Source organism: Gracilinanus agilis, chromosome 4, assembly GCF_016433145.1.
Source record: "Gracilinanus agilis isolate LMUSP501 chromosome 4, AgileGrace, whole genome shotgun sequence".
Taxonomy (NCBI): Eukaryota; Metazoa; Chordata; class Mammalia; order Didelphimorphia; family Didelphidae; genus Gracilinanus; species Gracilinanus agilis.
In genome coordinates, this window is record NC_058133.1 from 60,304,697 (window position 1) to 60,321,580 (window position 16,884).

At 38.7% G+C, this 16,884-nt stretch overlaps 1 protein-coding gene across 1 annotated transcript in view; it reads right to left on the bottom strand.

Moving 5' to 3' along the window:
• Nucleotides 1-16,884, bottom strand: part of ILDR2 (immunoglobulin like domain containing receptor 2) — an 85,430-nt gene that overhangs the window by 17,462 nt on the left and 51,084 nt on the right. The window contains exons 4-6 of the mRNA XM_044677111.1: nucleotides 9,740-9,796; nucleotides 4,960-5,106; nucleotides 3,783-3,959 (exon numbers count right to left, since the gene is read on the bottom strand). Coding sequence (XP_044533046.1) covers nucleotides 3,783-3,959; nucleotides 4,960-5,106; nucleotides 9,740-9,796 — 381 coding nt within the window. The remainder of the gene's footprint in view (nucleotides 1-3,782; nucleotides 3,960-4,959; nucleotides 5,107-9,739; nucleotides 9,797-16,884) is intronic.

Consider the following 16,884-nt stretch of genomic DNA (forward strand, 5'->3'; position numbering starts at 1 on the left):
AATTCTGCCAATAGTTGGGGGGATAGTCAAGCTCAGTCTATCTTCCTCGCACCTGAACAATGCAGAAATAGTCACTTAACTGGCCTCTCTGCCATAAATCTCTTCTCTCTCCAGGTCATACTCTACAATCTGCCAAAATGATTCTCCTAAAAATGAAGGTCTGACCGTGTCACTCCCTTTTTCAATAAACTCTGATAGTTCCTTTTTGCCTCTAGGATCAAATATAATTCCTCTGCTCAGCTTTAAACTGAACGATTTGGCTTTTCTTCTTTCATAATACACTGATGACTAAAGCAATACAAAGGGAGCCCTTTGCCTGGGCTTGGGTCACAGCCCCTTTACCCTTTAGCAGACAAACAAGAAAAAACTATCTATACCTATTGCCTCCACCTCCTCTCCTCTCACTCCTTCCTCAAGCCTTGGAAATCTCAGAATCTTTTGCTGGTTCATCATCCTATATCCAGCCTCCTGACTATGGGGATACCCCCAGGCTCTGTCCTGGGCCTTCTTCTCTTCTCTCCTTACAGACTCCCATTTGGTGATTTAATCAGCTCCCATGGGTTTAATTATAATCTCTATGCAGATGATTCTTCAATTTATATATTCAGTCTTAATGTAGCTACTGAGCTCCACTTGCAAATCTCCAACTGCCTACTAGATATTTCAAATAAAATATTCTATAGGCTCAAACTTAATACATCCAAAAGAGAACTTAGCATCTTTTCCCCAAAACCCATTCTCTTCAGAACTTCCCTATTAACTGTTGAGGGCACCGATCCTTCTCCTCACTACAGAAGTTCACAACTTCTGCTCCGTGATTCATTCTTCTTCATCCTTCATATCTAGACAGTTGTCAAATCTTGTCATTTCTACTTCCGAAATCCCTTCTTTTGGTCCCCCCAACACTACTTACATAGCTACCACTTTGCTTGAGTACTTTAGCACCTCTTACCTAAATTATTGTTAATAGCTTCCTAACTTAACTCCATACCTTGAAGTCTCGCCTCTCTCCCAGCCATCAGCAATCAAAATGATTTTTCTAAAGTATAAATCCAATCATGTCACTCTCTTACTCAATAAACTCCATTGGCTTCCCATTGTCTTTTTTAAGTCCCTTAGCTTCTGTCTTAGAATCAATACTAAGTATTGATTCTAAGGCAGAAGAGCAGTAAGGGCTAAGGGTAGGGTCAAACAGCTGGAAGTTCCCTGTTGTCTTAAGGATCAAATATAAATTCCTGTTTGGTTTTTATAGCCCTTTGTTACCTGAACTCAACCTATCTTTTTAACTTACAAATTATTCCCTTTCCCATACTTTATAATCCAGCCAAACGGGGCTTTTTCTATTCCTTGCATGTGACATTCCATCTCCTGTCTCTATTTTTGCACTGGTTTCCATCCATGCCTGGAATGCACCTTACCTCTGCCTCTTGGAACACTTTTCTTTTCTTCAAAACTCTGTTCAGGGACTTCCTTCTATCTGAAGCCTCTCCTGATCCCCCAATTATTCGTGCCTAAAATGTTTTTGTCATATTTATTCCATATTTATAGTGTGTGTATGTGTATGTACATGTACATATTGTCTCCTTGGAAAGAATATGAGTTCCTTGATGGCAGATAATATTTCATTTTGTCTTTGTATCCCCAGCCCTTAGCAAAATGTCTAGTGCATAAATGCCTAGTAAATGTTTATTGACTGATTGAATATTCAAGACCTGAAGAAAATAATTATCTCCAATATGACTGAGTGATAATGGTGAAGACCCACCATTATCCAATATGATATACTTAGCTATAGAGGGTAGATATTGTTACTCAAAGGCAGGATTAATGAACAGAAAAAAAATCAGATTTTTATTTGTTAGGGGTTCATCCATTCAAGTTTTAACTGTTTTTTCTATGCACATGAATTTTCAGGTGACCCCTGTAGTCCTGACTTCTTACGAGTGGGTTCCAAACCCACTTTTGCAAATGCTATAGGAAATTTTGACTTGTGAATGTAACTCAAAATGAAAAGAGAACTTGGGGATCATCTACTCCAATGATTTTCAAGGGGAAAAAAGTCCCAGAGACTCTTTCAAAGAGCCCACTTGGTTAAAACTAGTTTTATAATAATAAAATATTTTGGTTTCTACTATGGTAAACATCAATAGGTATAACTCACTTAAACAAAATCTGTTTGGAGGGAGTCATCAATAATTTCTAAGAATGTAAAGGGATCCTTTAACCCCTTTATGTTATAAATGAAGAAATGGAAGTTCAGAGTTGAAGCTACTTGCTGAAGGTCATAGAGCTAATTAATGGCAGTTAATTAGAGTTTTTCACCATCCTATATAGTAATCTCAAATTCAACTTATGCCAAACTGACAGCTTGACATTATTTAATGTTTCCCTCCTTGTCTTCTAGAAGTTGCTGATGGAGGCAGATCTAGAGACTGAGAGATTCTACCTGGGAAGTCTACAGTCTCTGAAAGTTTATAATTAGTACCAGCTCCATACCAATTTCACCTGTGAAATTCTTTGGTCTGGTATCCAAAGCCTCTTTAATCTAATTCTAATGTACCCTTGCTGACTTGTTTCACAATATTCTCCCTTCATGCACACTGAGTTCCAGCCAAATTAGACAATCACCTGTTCTCATTAGGCCCTTTCCCATCTCTGTATCAGTGGCTTAAGCACTATCTTGTCCATGAAGGTGTCCCAATTCCCTTAGCTGGAAAAGGATTCCTCCCTTCCTAAATCTCTCCTCCTTCTCTGTTTGACCTCTCCTATGTGCTTACCGCCTTCTGGCTTGGGTTATACTTATCTTGTTCCCTCTGCATTGGATTGTTTGCTCCTCAAGGCAAGGGATGGTGCCATTTACATCTTCAACACGGTGCCCTCCATATAATAGCCATTTGATCTTTGTCTCACTGAACTGAAGAATATCTGATTCACCTTATCCTTTCTATTTCCATTTCCAACATTATGGTTCAGGCCTCACTGCCTCATATTTGGCTCAGTGGAATACAACAGCATTCTGGATCCTGTTAATTCCAGTTTTTCTTCCCTCTCATCCATCCTACATACTGTTTCCATAATAGTCTTTCTAAAATGCCACTTTTATCACATCGGTCCCCTACTCATTACTCTATAATGGCTCCCCTATCTGGCTTTCAAAACCCTCCTTGGTTTGGTACCACCTAGGCTGTCAACTTGTTAATCATTCCTCAGGAAGTTCTTCTTCTAACATTCCTTTCTGTCTTTGCCCATTAGCACTTCCTACCTGGAATGCAGTGCTTTCTTTTTTGTCTCAATCTTCTTCAACTTTCAAGACTCACTTCATCAATGAAGCCTTTCCAGCCTATTTTAACCCAGAGCAATCTCTCCCTTTTCTGAATTCCTATTGCATAGAACAGTCCTACACAATTTAGCACATTTTAAGGGCAGAGTCTAAATATTAAACTTAAAAAACAAAACAAAACATGATGCATAGCAAAATCCTGGGATAATAACAGACAAATCAAGGGTTGATTGACTGACTAGAGGTCTGAGGGGGAGCTTGAATTATTTTCCATTACTTTACTATTGTAGAGGGGACTGGAGAAAGAGAAAAACAACATCCTCTCGCCCTTGGGAATTTTGGTACCATGGATGGCCATTGGGTTGGAATTGATTTCTAGAGTAATCCAGGCCTAACTCCATTCATGGATTTAGTAGTTTCACTGAGCTGACCCATACCGGGAATAGGAATATGAGCACATATGAGGGATGGGGAAGGGTAGGAGAATATATCTTGTTATTACCACTCTGGCTTCCTCCAATGGAGTCACTTGATGCCAGGGGAGGTGGATGTGGCTTATCCATCAGCATGGCAGAAGAAGAGACCCCTCCAACAGGAACAGAGGGTATGTAGTAAGGACCAGGCACACTGGAGACAGAGGGAGGATAGCCAGCCTTTGCAGCTTTCCCTGCTTCATATACTGTGAAGAGAGATGAGAAACAATAGAGATTATGTCCCCACAACCTTTAGTTCAAACACACATGCATATATACACACACATACACACACACACACACACATACCCCCCAAGATTCTTTATCTGAGTATAAAGAACAATCTGAGGAAACTATTGGTTTCAAAATTATTTTTATTTCTCACCCTTGACTCATCGGGCTTACTTTCCTGCCCCCTGATGTTCCTTGCTCTAGCTATGTTGAAAGGCAGTAATATGAGGAATTATAGTGTTTAGTAGCTGACAAAAATGGGGTAATTAAATGGCACTAGGTACCATGCTAGCAGCCCTTGGCACTTAAGACAGCACTCTCTGTAAAAACAACTTGGCAGCTCAGCCTAAAACACAATACCAGAATTTTGCCTCAACCCTTAGAAAGGAAATCCAATGACTAGCAATGTCCTCATTCAGATTCTGTCCCTCTACCAGAAATGAAGAATAAATAACATTGATTTCCCCTACAAGTTGCCTTAATTCTGATCACGAAAGATATCTTTTCCTTTAGTGGCCTCCAGGATTTGATAAGTCTATGGGAACAAGTGGCATTTTTCCAATTGTCTATATGTTGGTATAAGTTGGGAGGGAAAAGAAGTAATATGGTTTTATATGTCTTGAGGTCATTGGTGAAAGGGTTGACGGATCTGGATGAGCTTTCCCTCTCCAGTCATTCCAACCCCAGGATTCTAAACCTACCCTCTTACCTTCAAATCTGTCCTTCATTGAAATTAATGAAGACTCCATATGAAGAAGAATTCTATATGGATTAAAAGGCTGGGACAGGGGGAACTGGGGTAGGATTGTTGGTGAGTCTAAGATAGACAATGATGCTGTGGTTTCTCGGGGTTCTCCAACAGAGATGAGGGTGTGAAAGGGTTAGTCCATTGGGTAAAACTAAAGGTTTGGGTAAGAGGAAGTGGGGGTGAGCACAATTTTGAATGTTAAACTTGAAATATTCACTTTCACTCACATGCCCTAGGACAGCAACAGGAGTCTGGGCAACAGGGACATCTGACGTAGCAACAACAGCTGTGTGGACAGCACTGGCACCAACAGATTCCCACCAGGAGGAAGAAGAGGAAGACTCCCAGGATCACCAGTCCAACAAACACCCACTCTGGAAACAGAAGAGAAAATCTATACTAAAGGAAAGTCTACCTTTAGGAAAAGGATCTTCTGGGTTTGTGCTCACCCTGTGCAAGAACAGATAGGACCTGAGGAAGGGAATATTTCCCAACAAGAAAGAGACCCCCCCAAACCCAAGGAAAACTCTGGGAATGAGGGATCCTGAGCCCTCCCAGTGGGGAGACACGGAGACAAGGAAAGGGTGATTGAACTCATACTGGAAGCAACATGATGACCAACAAACACAAAATTATGTGGCAATGCAGGTGAATTTCATGGTTATCTCTTAGGGGAACTACTCCTCAAGTTGAAGGTGGTACAAAAATGATTATCAGCAATAGCAGAAAAAACTCTTGGTGTCTTTTGGATTTTGGAACGAGTTTTGGAGGTTCTGTTATCTCTATGTCTTCCCAGACAATATCACAGTTTGATCTCTATTACATTATGTCTACTTTCAAAATGTGTTTGTGTACCATGTGTTCCTATTTATAAATCTATTTTCCCCTGATCATCACTAACATGGTCCCACTAATTCCTTTTCCGACTAGTCAAAGGAATATGAGCTCCCTGAAGGTAGGGAAGGTTTTGTCTTTGAATCCCCAGTGCCTAGCATGGTGCCCCAGTTGCTTATTAAGCCCATTAAGCAAACGCCTGTTGAATGAATGAATGCCTTTTCAGCATTAGCCAGTTACTTATTTATTATTTTATTATTTATTAAGTACCTACTTTGTGCCTGCTAGGCACACTGCTAGCAGATGGAGAAGGACAAAGACTGTAAACATTTCCTGTTCTCAAGGAGCATTAATAAAAGCTGATTAGGGTCAATAAAACTGAAGTTTTCCCAAAGCACACCATCCTTCATTTTATTTTCTTTAGGAGTTTTTTTTTTTGTAAATGTTATATATGTCTTCAGTCACAACATGGGGACTCTGGAAATGTGTATTGCATGAAAGTACTGATATAGTCTGTATCAGACTATTTATTGCCTCGAGGAGGTGGAGGAGGGAGGTAGAAAATCTGAAACAAATGTCATAAAATCTGCAAAATGTCAGAAAACAATTTTCAAAAATTGTTCCTACATGCAATTAAAAAAATCATTGAAACTGAAAGTTTTCACCTATGTCTTCCTTTATAACAAAATAGGGCCGGAGCATTTTATTATCAGATAATTTTCTGGACTGTAAGGTCACTACATGATCTAATTCTCCCATTGTATGGGGAAGGAAACTGAAACTTGATGGACTTGGTGGAGTTAAATGACTTGAGGACACAAAGCAAACTAAAGCAGAACTGAAATTTGAATCCAGGTCTCTTGACTTCTTGTCTAGTATCTTTGGTATGCTCACAGATAAGTATATCACATCATGGCAGCCAGTACAGCTGAGGGATGGAACTGATTAAAACTGAGAGATGGGACATCTGATGTAGGATGGAGTATATCTGGAGTATACTGAGGTTTGCTCATCAATGGTAATGGAATTCTCCTTCAAAGAAGAACTGGGACGAATGGGTGGAAATATAAGGGAGAGAAAAAAAATACTTCATAACAACATAGGCTTTCTTAAAATAGAAAGGGCTACCTTTAGAGGTAATAAAGTTCTCTTTATAGAAGGTCTTGGGAGAAAGCCTGTGTGGCCATTTGTCAGGTATTTGTGGAGGAAGTTGTTTGTTTTTTCCCAAGGTTGGAGCAGATGGTCACTATGGTCTTTTCCCAGCTCTGAAATGATGTTGATTCTGTGATTCTGATTCTTGTTAGTGACAGAATGGATGATCAGAGTTCCTTGAGTCAGAATAGCATTGTACCACAAAATACTGATGCTAAAACAATGCAAATCAGCCCTTTTACATCTGCTGGCATCATGTACACAAAAAATATATTGTTTAAGAAGAATAGAAGCAAAGAGCTAAAAGTGTCAAGATGTTACCAAAGCTTGAAGAATATATCACTCAAATAACCAAGGACAAAAAGACAGGAACTTGCTCAAGATAAACCAAACAATACTATCAGTAGGGAGGAAGGATCAGGCCTATAGAGCAAGATAAGCGAAATACAGTGATGTCTTGTTTGGAATGGTGGATGTAACATCTCTTTGAAACAATATATGCAAAACTTTCATTATGATGTAATAGTGCCTGGCCACTTTAAGGAACATTGGGTGAAAAGCATCCTTAAAGGACATTTATTTGGCACTAATTAGGGGGAATCCCACATTTAGGTTGGCTAGTTCATGTGAAAGGGCTCCTAGAACTTATAAGGAATAAGGAATAAGGAATAAAAAGTTGCTGAGTAGAATAGAATGTTTTTAAAACTCAACACAAAATTTTACTTTACATTTTTTGTTTTTCTTTTGTCTTATTCCTCTGGGTCCAGAAAGATCTGAAATCCTGGACTGGCTTGAAAACAACAATTATTAAGAATTGGGAGCCTCTAAGAGCTATCACTAAACAGAAAACAAGTTAGGGCTGGGAGCTCCTGCCTAGTCTTCCTAATCACAGTCTGTCTCCACTTTCTGCCACCCTTCGCACTGCTGCATATGTAATTTTTGTAGTGCAATGTTCTGATTACATGTTTCTCTACTTTTGAAATACTTCATTGGTCTCCTTTGCTTGCTGAATAAAGTAGAAATTCCTTATCCTGGTATTCAAAGCCCTCTGTATCCAGTTCTAACTTGTCTTTTCAGACTAATCTAACACTCCTCCTTTCCATATTCTACTTTCCACCCAAATTGAATTGCATTCATTCTGTTCTCATCTTCTTCCATTTTTCTACCTTGGTTTGTGCTGTCCCACATGCCTAGAATGGACTCCACCCACCCTACCAATGACTTCATCCACTTGGGGAAAGATCATGCCTTCTTTCAAGGTTCAACAGGAACTAACTTTTCCATGAGATCTTCTTTTCCCATTCTTCCAAATGAGAGATCTCTCCATCCTAAAATTTCTCAAATGAGATAATGTATATGAAGTGCAAACATTAAAGCCCTATAAAATGTCAGCCATTGTTATTCCCTGCCTGTTCATGAAGATGTTCTGTCCTCCCCATCTGGTAATGGTGGTAAGATCCCCTAGTGTCTGAAAGGACCTACTTTTTAGATTTCACTTCTGCATTTAAGCATTGAGAGCCCTGCCTTGTTCATAAGTAGGTACTCAACAGATGTTTGTTGGATTTAATTGAATTGTCGAGGCTTTCAGCTCAAAGGCAATCAGAACCAATGAGGGAGAAGGCTCCTTTGTGGTGACTCTTATTACTTCATTTTATGGCTCAGAAACATTAGGCAGCTCTTGAACTTTTTGAAGATATCCTTGAAAGCTGGCCCTAAGAAGACCTACATGGACTGATGCAAAGTGAAATGAGCTGAACTAGGAGAACACTGTACACAGGACAAGAACATTGTACGATAATCAACTATGAATGGCTTAGCTATTATCAGCAATACAAAGATCCCCAACAATTCTGAAGGACTTAGGATGAAGAATGCTATCCACTTCAAGAGAAAAAACTGTTAAGAGTTTGAATGCAGATTGAAGCATATCATTTTACTTTCAATATTATTCTTTTTTTTTTGGTCTGCATTTTTTCTTGCAACATATGGGTAATTTGGGATTGATAGTAAATTGCTATGATCTATAGTAAACTGCTTGCCTTCTCAAGGAGGGGGAAAGATTTGGAATTAAAAACTTTTAAAACTTTTAAAAACAAATGTTGGAAAATTTTATTTACATGTGATTGAGAAAAAATAAAATAAAAAATGAAATATAAAAAAAGAAAGTTGGCCTGTAAGCTATAGTCTTTTCTAACCATCTATCCAGGAGCTGTACATATTTTATAGTTTACAGCTGCCTTCATCCACTACATACAGACTATACAATACCATAATAATAATAGCTAGTATTTGTGGCATGCTTTAAGGTTTGCAGAATGATTTGTAAATATCTCATTTCATTCTCCTGAAAACCCTGGGAAGTAGGTGCTACTATTATAGGCATTTTACAGATGAAGAACTGAGGCAATTTTGTTAAATGATTTGCCCAGGGCCTTATAGCTAATAAGTGTTTGAGGCCAGATTTGAACTCATATCTTCCTGACTCCAAGTTAAAGACTCTGTCCACAATAGATGTGCATGTTTAGAGGAAAAGGAAAAAATGAAGACTGCATTGAATGAAGCTTAAAAAAATATGTGGGCAAAGTGGCACGGGGAATTCAAAAGTCAGTAAGTATACAGCAGAGTAAACAGTGTGGGGATGGCTCTGACTAAAATTTGCTCTGGAATATAAGTTGTGGGTAGATGGGCTGGTGTAAGAATATAATAATGAATATATCAGGATCTCTAGGACATTGACTAGTTTTAGCGAATGGACAGACATTGTTGAAGGGTCTGAATCCCTACCACCACAGAGGTACCCATCTTAATTGTTTTTCTCTTTTACTCTCCAGGGCTTTAGATGGAGCAGGGTTTGAAGGCTAATAGGCTCTTTCCAAAAGAAACAATCCATCTTGAAAAAGATCATAAACATCCACGTACAAATTTGCACAAAAATAAAAGGTGAAATTAGTACACAATACAGAAACTGGACAGACGGACTAATAGAATAACAAGCAAATAAGGAGTTAAATGACTGAATACCTGACATAATCTTCACAGCAAAACTTGGCAAGAGAGCAGCAAGCCACCCTGTCCTGCCTAGAAGAGGCAGAAGGAAAGAAGGAAAGAGGTTACTCCAGGAGAACATGCTGCCAAAAGTTTGGCCCCTCTAGTCATGCACCCTCAGGCTATGATACTGACCCATAAGCATTTTTATGAATCACTGGGCTGTTGGTTTTCTTTGTTCTGTTTATACTGGGTAATGATCTCCATTTGATTCCAAATGGGGGAAGGGAAGATAGAAAGGGAGCTTTTCTCCCTAATCCATTTCTAGTAGGAGAGAAACTTTGCTTTAATACAGTTAAGGACAACTGCCTGAACAGACTTACCATTTCTACTCACACACACAACACAGATCGTCCCCACTGACACATACACTCTTCCCCATAAATCACAAAATCTAACTCATTCACACACTCAAACAACCAATCCATATTTTCATACCTTTGCCCATTCATACAGACATGCACACACTCATAATTCTATGTCCACATAAAAGCAGATGCATTTACACATTCGTTTTAATCTTAGAGTTATCATATCACTAGATGATGCTATTTATGCCTTAAAGCCATTTCAGTGATTAAAATATTCAAATGCAGAGGAAGGTGAGAAGTAGATGATTTGCAGACTTCTCTCCCCTCCTTCTGCCTTCAGAAATATCTGTTACACACATGTATAGGGTACCGCTTTTCCATATGGCATGCCCAACTGATGGCATATGAACACAAGAGTTTTCGGTTCAGTATAGCAAGACAGATTAAAAAGTACAATATGTCACAGAAGCACTATCCCTCAGGTCCTTCGAAGTACAGGCGTGTCGTAAGCAAAGCAAAAACCATGGCCAAGTGAATTTGCCATTTTCACATCAGGTGATGAAGACCAGAAACTACCTTCTAAATATTTATTAGGTAACTCTCAAACATTAAGCCATTATTAACTAATTATACTATTCCAATGTAAATAGGTCAAAGATAACTATTATACTGAGACGTGTACTGGTTGATCAGTTGACGTTCTTTATATTTGAAGAGGATCAAAATGATATCATTGATGATATCTTTTGACTTGCTCATTAATTGGATTTAAGTGAGGCAGAGTTCCAAAGTTTCATCTGCTCTTCCTGAGTCATCCAAGTCCAGTAACAAAACAAAAGTCAAGATGACTGGTGATGGCTTGGGTTGCAATGAATGACCTTGGCTTCTTTGATTTCTAATCAAGCTCTAAGTGCTTGCTTTCACTGCCTTTGGAACAAATTGTTCTCATTTGCCTCTTCTTCTAGGTAAAGTCTTCACATGCCCGGAGCAGCTGCTCCCCTAACTCACCAATAGGTTTGAGGTCTGTTGGTTACCCTCAACCTGGTTTAGCCCATCTTCCAATATGGTTTTACCATGGTATGGTTTCTGTACATGCTACACCTTCTTGGAGCCACAGGTGAGAGATGGGTGGCAAGTGGACACCGAAGGAGGAAAATAGTCCTGAAAAGGGGCTTGGCAAGTCCTCATATCAGTAGTATTAGTCTTCCATGAACATCCCATGTGTTAACCCAAACCCTAATAGGATTCTGTCTCATCTTTGTACTTAAAGTATACCAATATTTTTGTGCACAGGCTGTAGAATGTTGCTCATGTGCCTTGTTCATTCAGAAGGCAAATAGTTATAGTGTTCAGGTATAAATGCCTTTCTTTGTAAAAATCATATGCATGAGTTTGCATTTTGGGATTTAAATGAGCATTACTAGTTGATGATTAATCAACAGCTAGGAAATCACTTAACTCTAATAATAGTAATGCACATTTGTAAAGTGCTTTGAGGTTTGTAAAACATTTTCTTAATAATAACTCCATGAAGCTGGTAAGGAAGATATTATCCCTATTTTACAGATTAGGAAACTAAGCTTCATAGAAATTCAATGACTTACCCATATTCACCTAGTTGGTAAATGTCAGAATTGGGCCAAGTCCAGTAATCTTTTCATTATACCACTCCTGTCTATGAACAACCTAAGGATGGCTCCTGTCTTCATTAGAGGCTCTTAGTACATCAAAGTTGATGTTTATTGTTCATGACAAAGAAATTAATTATGCTTCTGTGGTCAAGACAAAGTTTTATTATTTATTATAGTTCATATTAATATCCTTTTGATGTGTTGACACCCCAATGAGAAGGGTTATATAAACAAGTCAATATATTTGAAAAGAGAATGTCATACATTTAACCTATTAACTTTGCTAACTTGGCAGGTATTGGCTGGTTGTCAGACATTAACTCTGTAATTTAGAATGTAAACTCCTTGAGAGCAGAGACTATTTGCTCATATTTGTATCCCCAGTGCTTAGCACAGAACCTGGCACTTAGTAAGTAATTAATAAATACTCATTCCTTCCTCCCTTCCTCTCTCCCTTCCTTCCTTCCTTCCTTCCTTCCTTCCTTCCTTCCTTCCTTCCTTCCTTCCTTCCTCCTTTCTTTCCTTCCTTCCTCCTTTCCTTCCTTCCTTCTGATTTGTGTATACATGCAGCTTCCTTTTACATATATGTTGCATGTGAGTATATATAAATTATAATGGATACAATTAATATTAGAGGCAACATGGTAACAAAAGGAAACAAGAATTTATTAAGCACCTTTTACTAAGCACTTTATAAGTGTTATTTCATTGGATTCTCACAACAATCCTGGGAGGTAGGTGCTATTATGATGCTCATTTTACAGTTGAGGAAACTGAGGCAGGCAGAGGTTGAATGACTTGCCCAGGGCCGCAGAAGCTAGGGTCTGGGGCTGGTTTTGAATTCAGGTCTTCCTGACTCCAGGCAGCCCAATGCTCTATCTACTATGTCACTCAGCAGCTCCTAAATGGAAAGAACCTTCAATGTAGAATCAGGAACCCCTAGCTCTAATTCAAGCTCTACCATCAACAAGCAGTGTGACCTCGAACAAATCAATGAATATCTCTAAGTTTGTGTCCTCATCTGTGAAAGGAAAGTGGGGGAGGGATCAAATGAAACAGTAAGTTCTCCTTCAGTACTCATGTTCTCTCGTTTATATGTGCACCTGGGTGTAGACTTATCTTGTATATACAGAACGGATCAACACATAAACATTTGCCCCTGGGATGAATCCATGCTCATCCCGATAAAATGGTGACTTTTTACTTCTAAACACAGAATCCTCGTTGGATAGACGCAAAAGTCACGTGTTCGAATTACATTTTGAAAGCTAAAATATTATGTATATACACACTTAAACAAAAACACATACATTTTTGTCGCTCTGTTTTTCAGCTGTTTCAGTCATTTCTCCGAGTCCTCCTGATCCCATTTGGATTTTTTTTTTTTTCGGCGAAGGTTCCTGGAGTGGTTTGCCATTTTCTTATTTCACAGATGAGGAAATGGAGGCAAACACAGTGAAGTGCTAGTCCATGGTCACACAACCATTAAGCATCTGAGGGCACATTTGAACGAACTTAAAGCCTTCCTGAAGCTAGTTCTGACTCTATTTACAGAGTTACTAGCTCGCATAAACGTAGACATGGTCACAGACTCACACACAGACATACACATCTGTATTTATACACACACACACATACACACATCTATTGACTATATGTGGGTATATATTTGTAAGTACACATACACCCTACAGAGAGGTAGCTATATCTATAGGGGGGGTTGGGGCAGGACAGCAGTGCGGAAGGAGGAAGCCATGCTGTGACGAGTCAGGTCAGGCAGGTGATAGGAACACTCATCCCTCCTCCAGCCTCAGCCAATCAAAAGGCTTCAGAAGGAAATAAGAACTCTCCCAGCATGCCCCGGGGCAGGGCTGTGCTTCTAAACTCTGGAGTTGAGAGGGGTGTCGAGTGCGGCTGTAGAATCCTGCACTCCGTAGGACTTTGGGGAGAAGAGGCAGGTAATTCTCCCTTCCCCTCCTCCCTGCCCATCTACAGCAGGGGAGGGCAGTGTCCCCGCTTACCTACCAGGAGTTCCCGTGTCTGGAGCCACCAGGGGCCACTACATGAGACTCCACGTGCCGGAGACCCCCCACTGGGGTGGCCGCGGCCATACCAAGGCTGGGGTGTTTGGGGGCAGAGGCGCCGCTGCGCCCTTTTGAGTAGAAAGTAAGGGTCACTACAGGGAAAGGGGAAGAGTCTTTTGTTGATGTGCCTTCCACCAAAACTCCCAACCTCTCCCTCCAAGAGACAGAAAGTTGAGACATAATAGAAAGATGGAGATATAGAATGATAGAGAGACAGAACGACAAAGAGCTAGAGATAGAACAATAAATAGAAAGATGGAGATATAGAATGATAGAGCTATACACAGAACAATAGACGGATATTCAGAGAGATATAGAACGATTAGAGAGAGAGAGAAAAACAGAAAAGTAGAGACAGAAAGATAGCAAGAGATATAGTGAAAAAGAGAGAGATGGTCCTACCCTTACCAATCTTCCACCTATAAGTCAATACACAGAAGTTAAGGGTTTAAAATTAAAAAAAAAAGAGAGAGAGAGAGATAGAGACGGGAACACTAGGCAGAAAGATAAAGAGATGGGAAGATAGACAGAGTGATAGTCATAGAAAAATAGATAGAAAGATAGAGAAAAATAGCCCAATAGGGAACTGGAGATAGAGATAAGAAGTTAAAAACAGACAGAAAAAGAGAGACAAAAATAGTGGAGAGAGATGGATTCAGATAAAGTTAGATGAAAAGATACGTAGATGTCTCTGTCTCAATCTTGATCTAGCTCTAACTATAGACAAAGATGTAGATGGATAGATATAAATATCTAGGGATTCTGGGTGTGTGTATGCTAGCAGCATACTTGCATCATGGAGCCTTTTATGTAGTCATTTAAAAGAATAAGGAAGATATAACTAAATTAAACTTATGATATGTAAGTATCTACACTTAACTGTATACTATACTTCTGTTACAAATAATATTACACACATAATAATGTTACTAATATAGTAATGATAACAATATCTAATATTTATATAACACCTGTTATGTGCCAGGTACTATGTTAAGCTCTTTACAAATACTACCTCATATGATCCTCACAACAGTCCTGGGAGGTGGGTACTGTTATTTATCTTCATTTTACAGATGAGAAAGCTTGGGGGCAAATAGAGGTTAAGTGACTTGCCCAAGACCACCCAGCTGGGAAGTGTCTGAGGCTGGATTTTAACTTGGGTCATTCTGACTTCAGGCCCAGTACTCTCTCTACTTTGCCATCTAGCAGCATACTATGTGATGATAATCACTAGCATTCATTTAGCACTTTATGGTTTTGCAGATTGCTTTACAAATATTATCTCATTTTATCATCACAATGAGCCTGAGAAGTTGGTGCTTTTAATATCCCTCTTTAATAGAGGGGAAAAGTGAGGCAGACAGTCTTTAAGTGAGTGACTTGCCTAGGATCTCACAACTAAGTGTCTGAGACTGAATTTGATATCTGATCCAGAGCTCTCCCCACTGGGCCACCTAGCTGCCTGTGTACACACATAAGCACACACAAAGTATGCATATACACAACCATACACGCATTGTGTATGTATACATATAGGTGCATATTCATAGGCTCACCATATATACACTATTATAGCTGCATATATCTGTTACATAGAGACATACACAACTAATGTATTATATAATTAATCATCATATATATAATTATACCATATAATTAATAACTTGATAATATGTATGTCATATCTAGATATTTGCAATTAGGTGGGTCATTGGGTAGACCTGATTCTGAATACACTGCTTTTTAAAAAACTCCATGCTCTCTCTCCTACAAGAAGTCCACTACATTATTAGTATTAGTTATTATATATTACTAGTTATTATAAAGTATTATGCATTATCATTAGTTATTATTGTACATTATTAATTATTACTATCATACATTATTAGCACATTATCACTTGCATAGTTAAAAAGGAAACATACTTTATATATATAACAGACATGAAGAATATATAACATATATCACTTATTAAAAGGATGAGTAATATACAATATATTACATATATTATATATCCCCAACCTGCAGATCCATATTGCATGGGTTAGTAGCATGGTGCCTCCATAAAATCAGCATAAAAATTTTTGGCCCTCCCTTCGTGCCAGAGGAAAAAATCTGAATTTTTTTCTTTTCTATGGAATGTTTATTGTGTAAATTTATGGTGTTAAAAGAAAAAAAATATTGATGTTATACAATACTATACCTATATTTTATGCCTCTCTGAGTTTCCAAACTTTCTGTGCCTTTTGCTGGCCTTTGCGTGTTTTTTGCAGTTTCTGCAAAACTCCCTCAAAATCCCCATTTAATTTCTTATGCTGATTTGCGATATATTTAAACTGAGAATGGGGGAAGGTTGTGATGTGGAAGGGTTACTTGTAGCTCCTTTTGAAATAATATATACTGCACATGTTATATGTAGTATATATTATAATATTGCATACAAAATATATTGGGCTCCCAATTTTAACAAATTACTACATAAAGAATTTATGACAAAATAACGGTACAAGCATATATATATATGTGCACATTCACTGGATCATAGGCTTAGAACTTATGGGCACCTTACCTGTCATCAAGGCCAACTCCTCCATTCATAGAGGGGATAATGGAAACCCAGGGATGGCAAGTGATCTTACCAAGGATCACGCAAGTATTAAGGAGCAGAGTTAACTGATTTGAACACAAGCCTCTTGACTCCAACCTCAAGAATCTCCCTATTATTACACCATGCTCTCTGCTCTCATACCAGAAGCACACTACATGCACATACATTCTTGGTTGCATAGTCACTTATAGAAACATCTTTTGAATATAGAACAAGCACAAAGCTTATATATTCTCTCCGATTATACAATGCCTTGAATTCCATGTTTAGCTTTCTATCTTAGTTACTTCCTGCTAATTTCCATGCTGGCTTGGAATTGTACACAGTTTCTCCAAATTTGACTGCTTTAGTACACACATGAGGATCAGAATATTCAGGAACTTTCTTTAATTCACCATCTACTTCTCACAAGATCACACTCACTAATATCAGCAAAGATATTGCAAATCCTAAGTCTGTTTTCCCCATTCTTAGCTTCCTCATT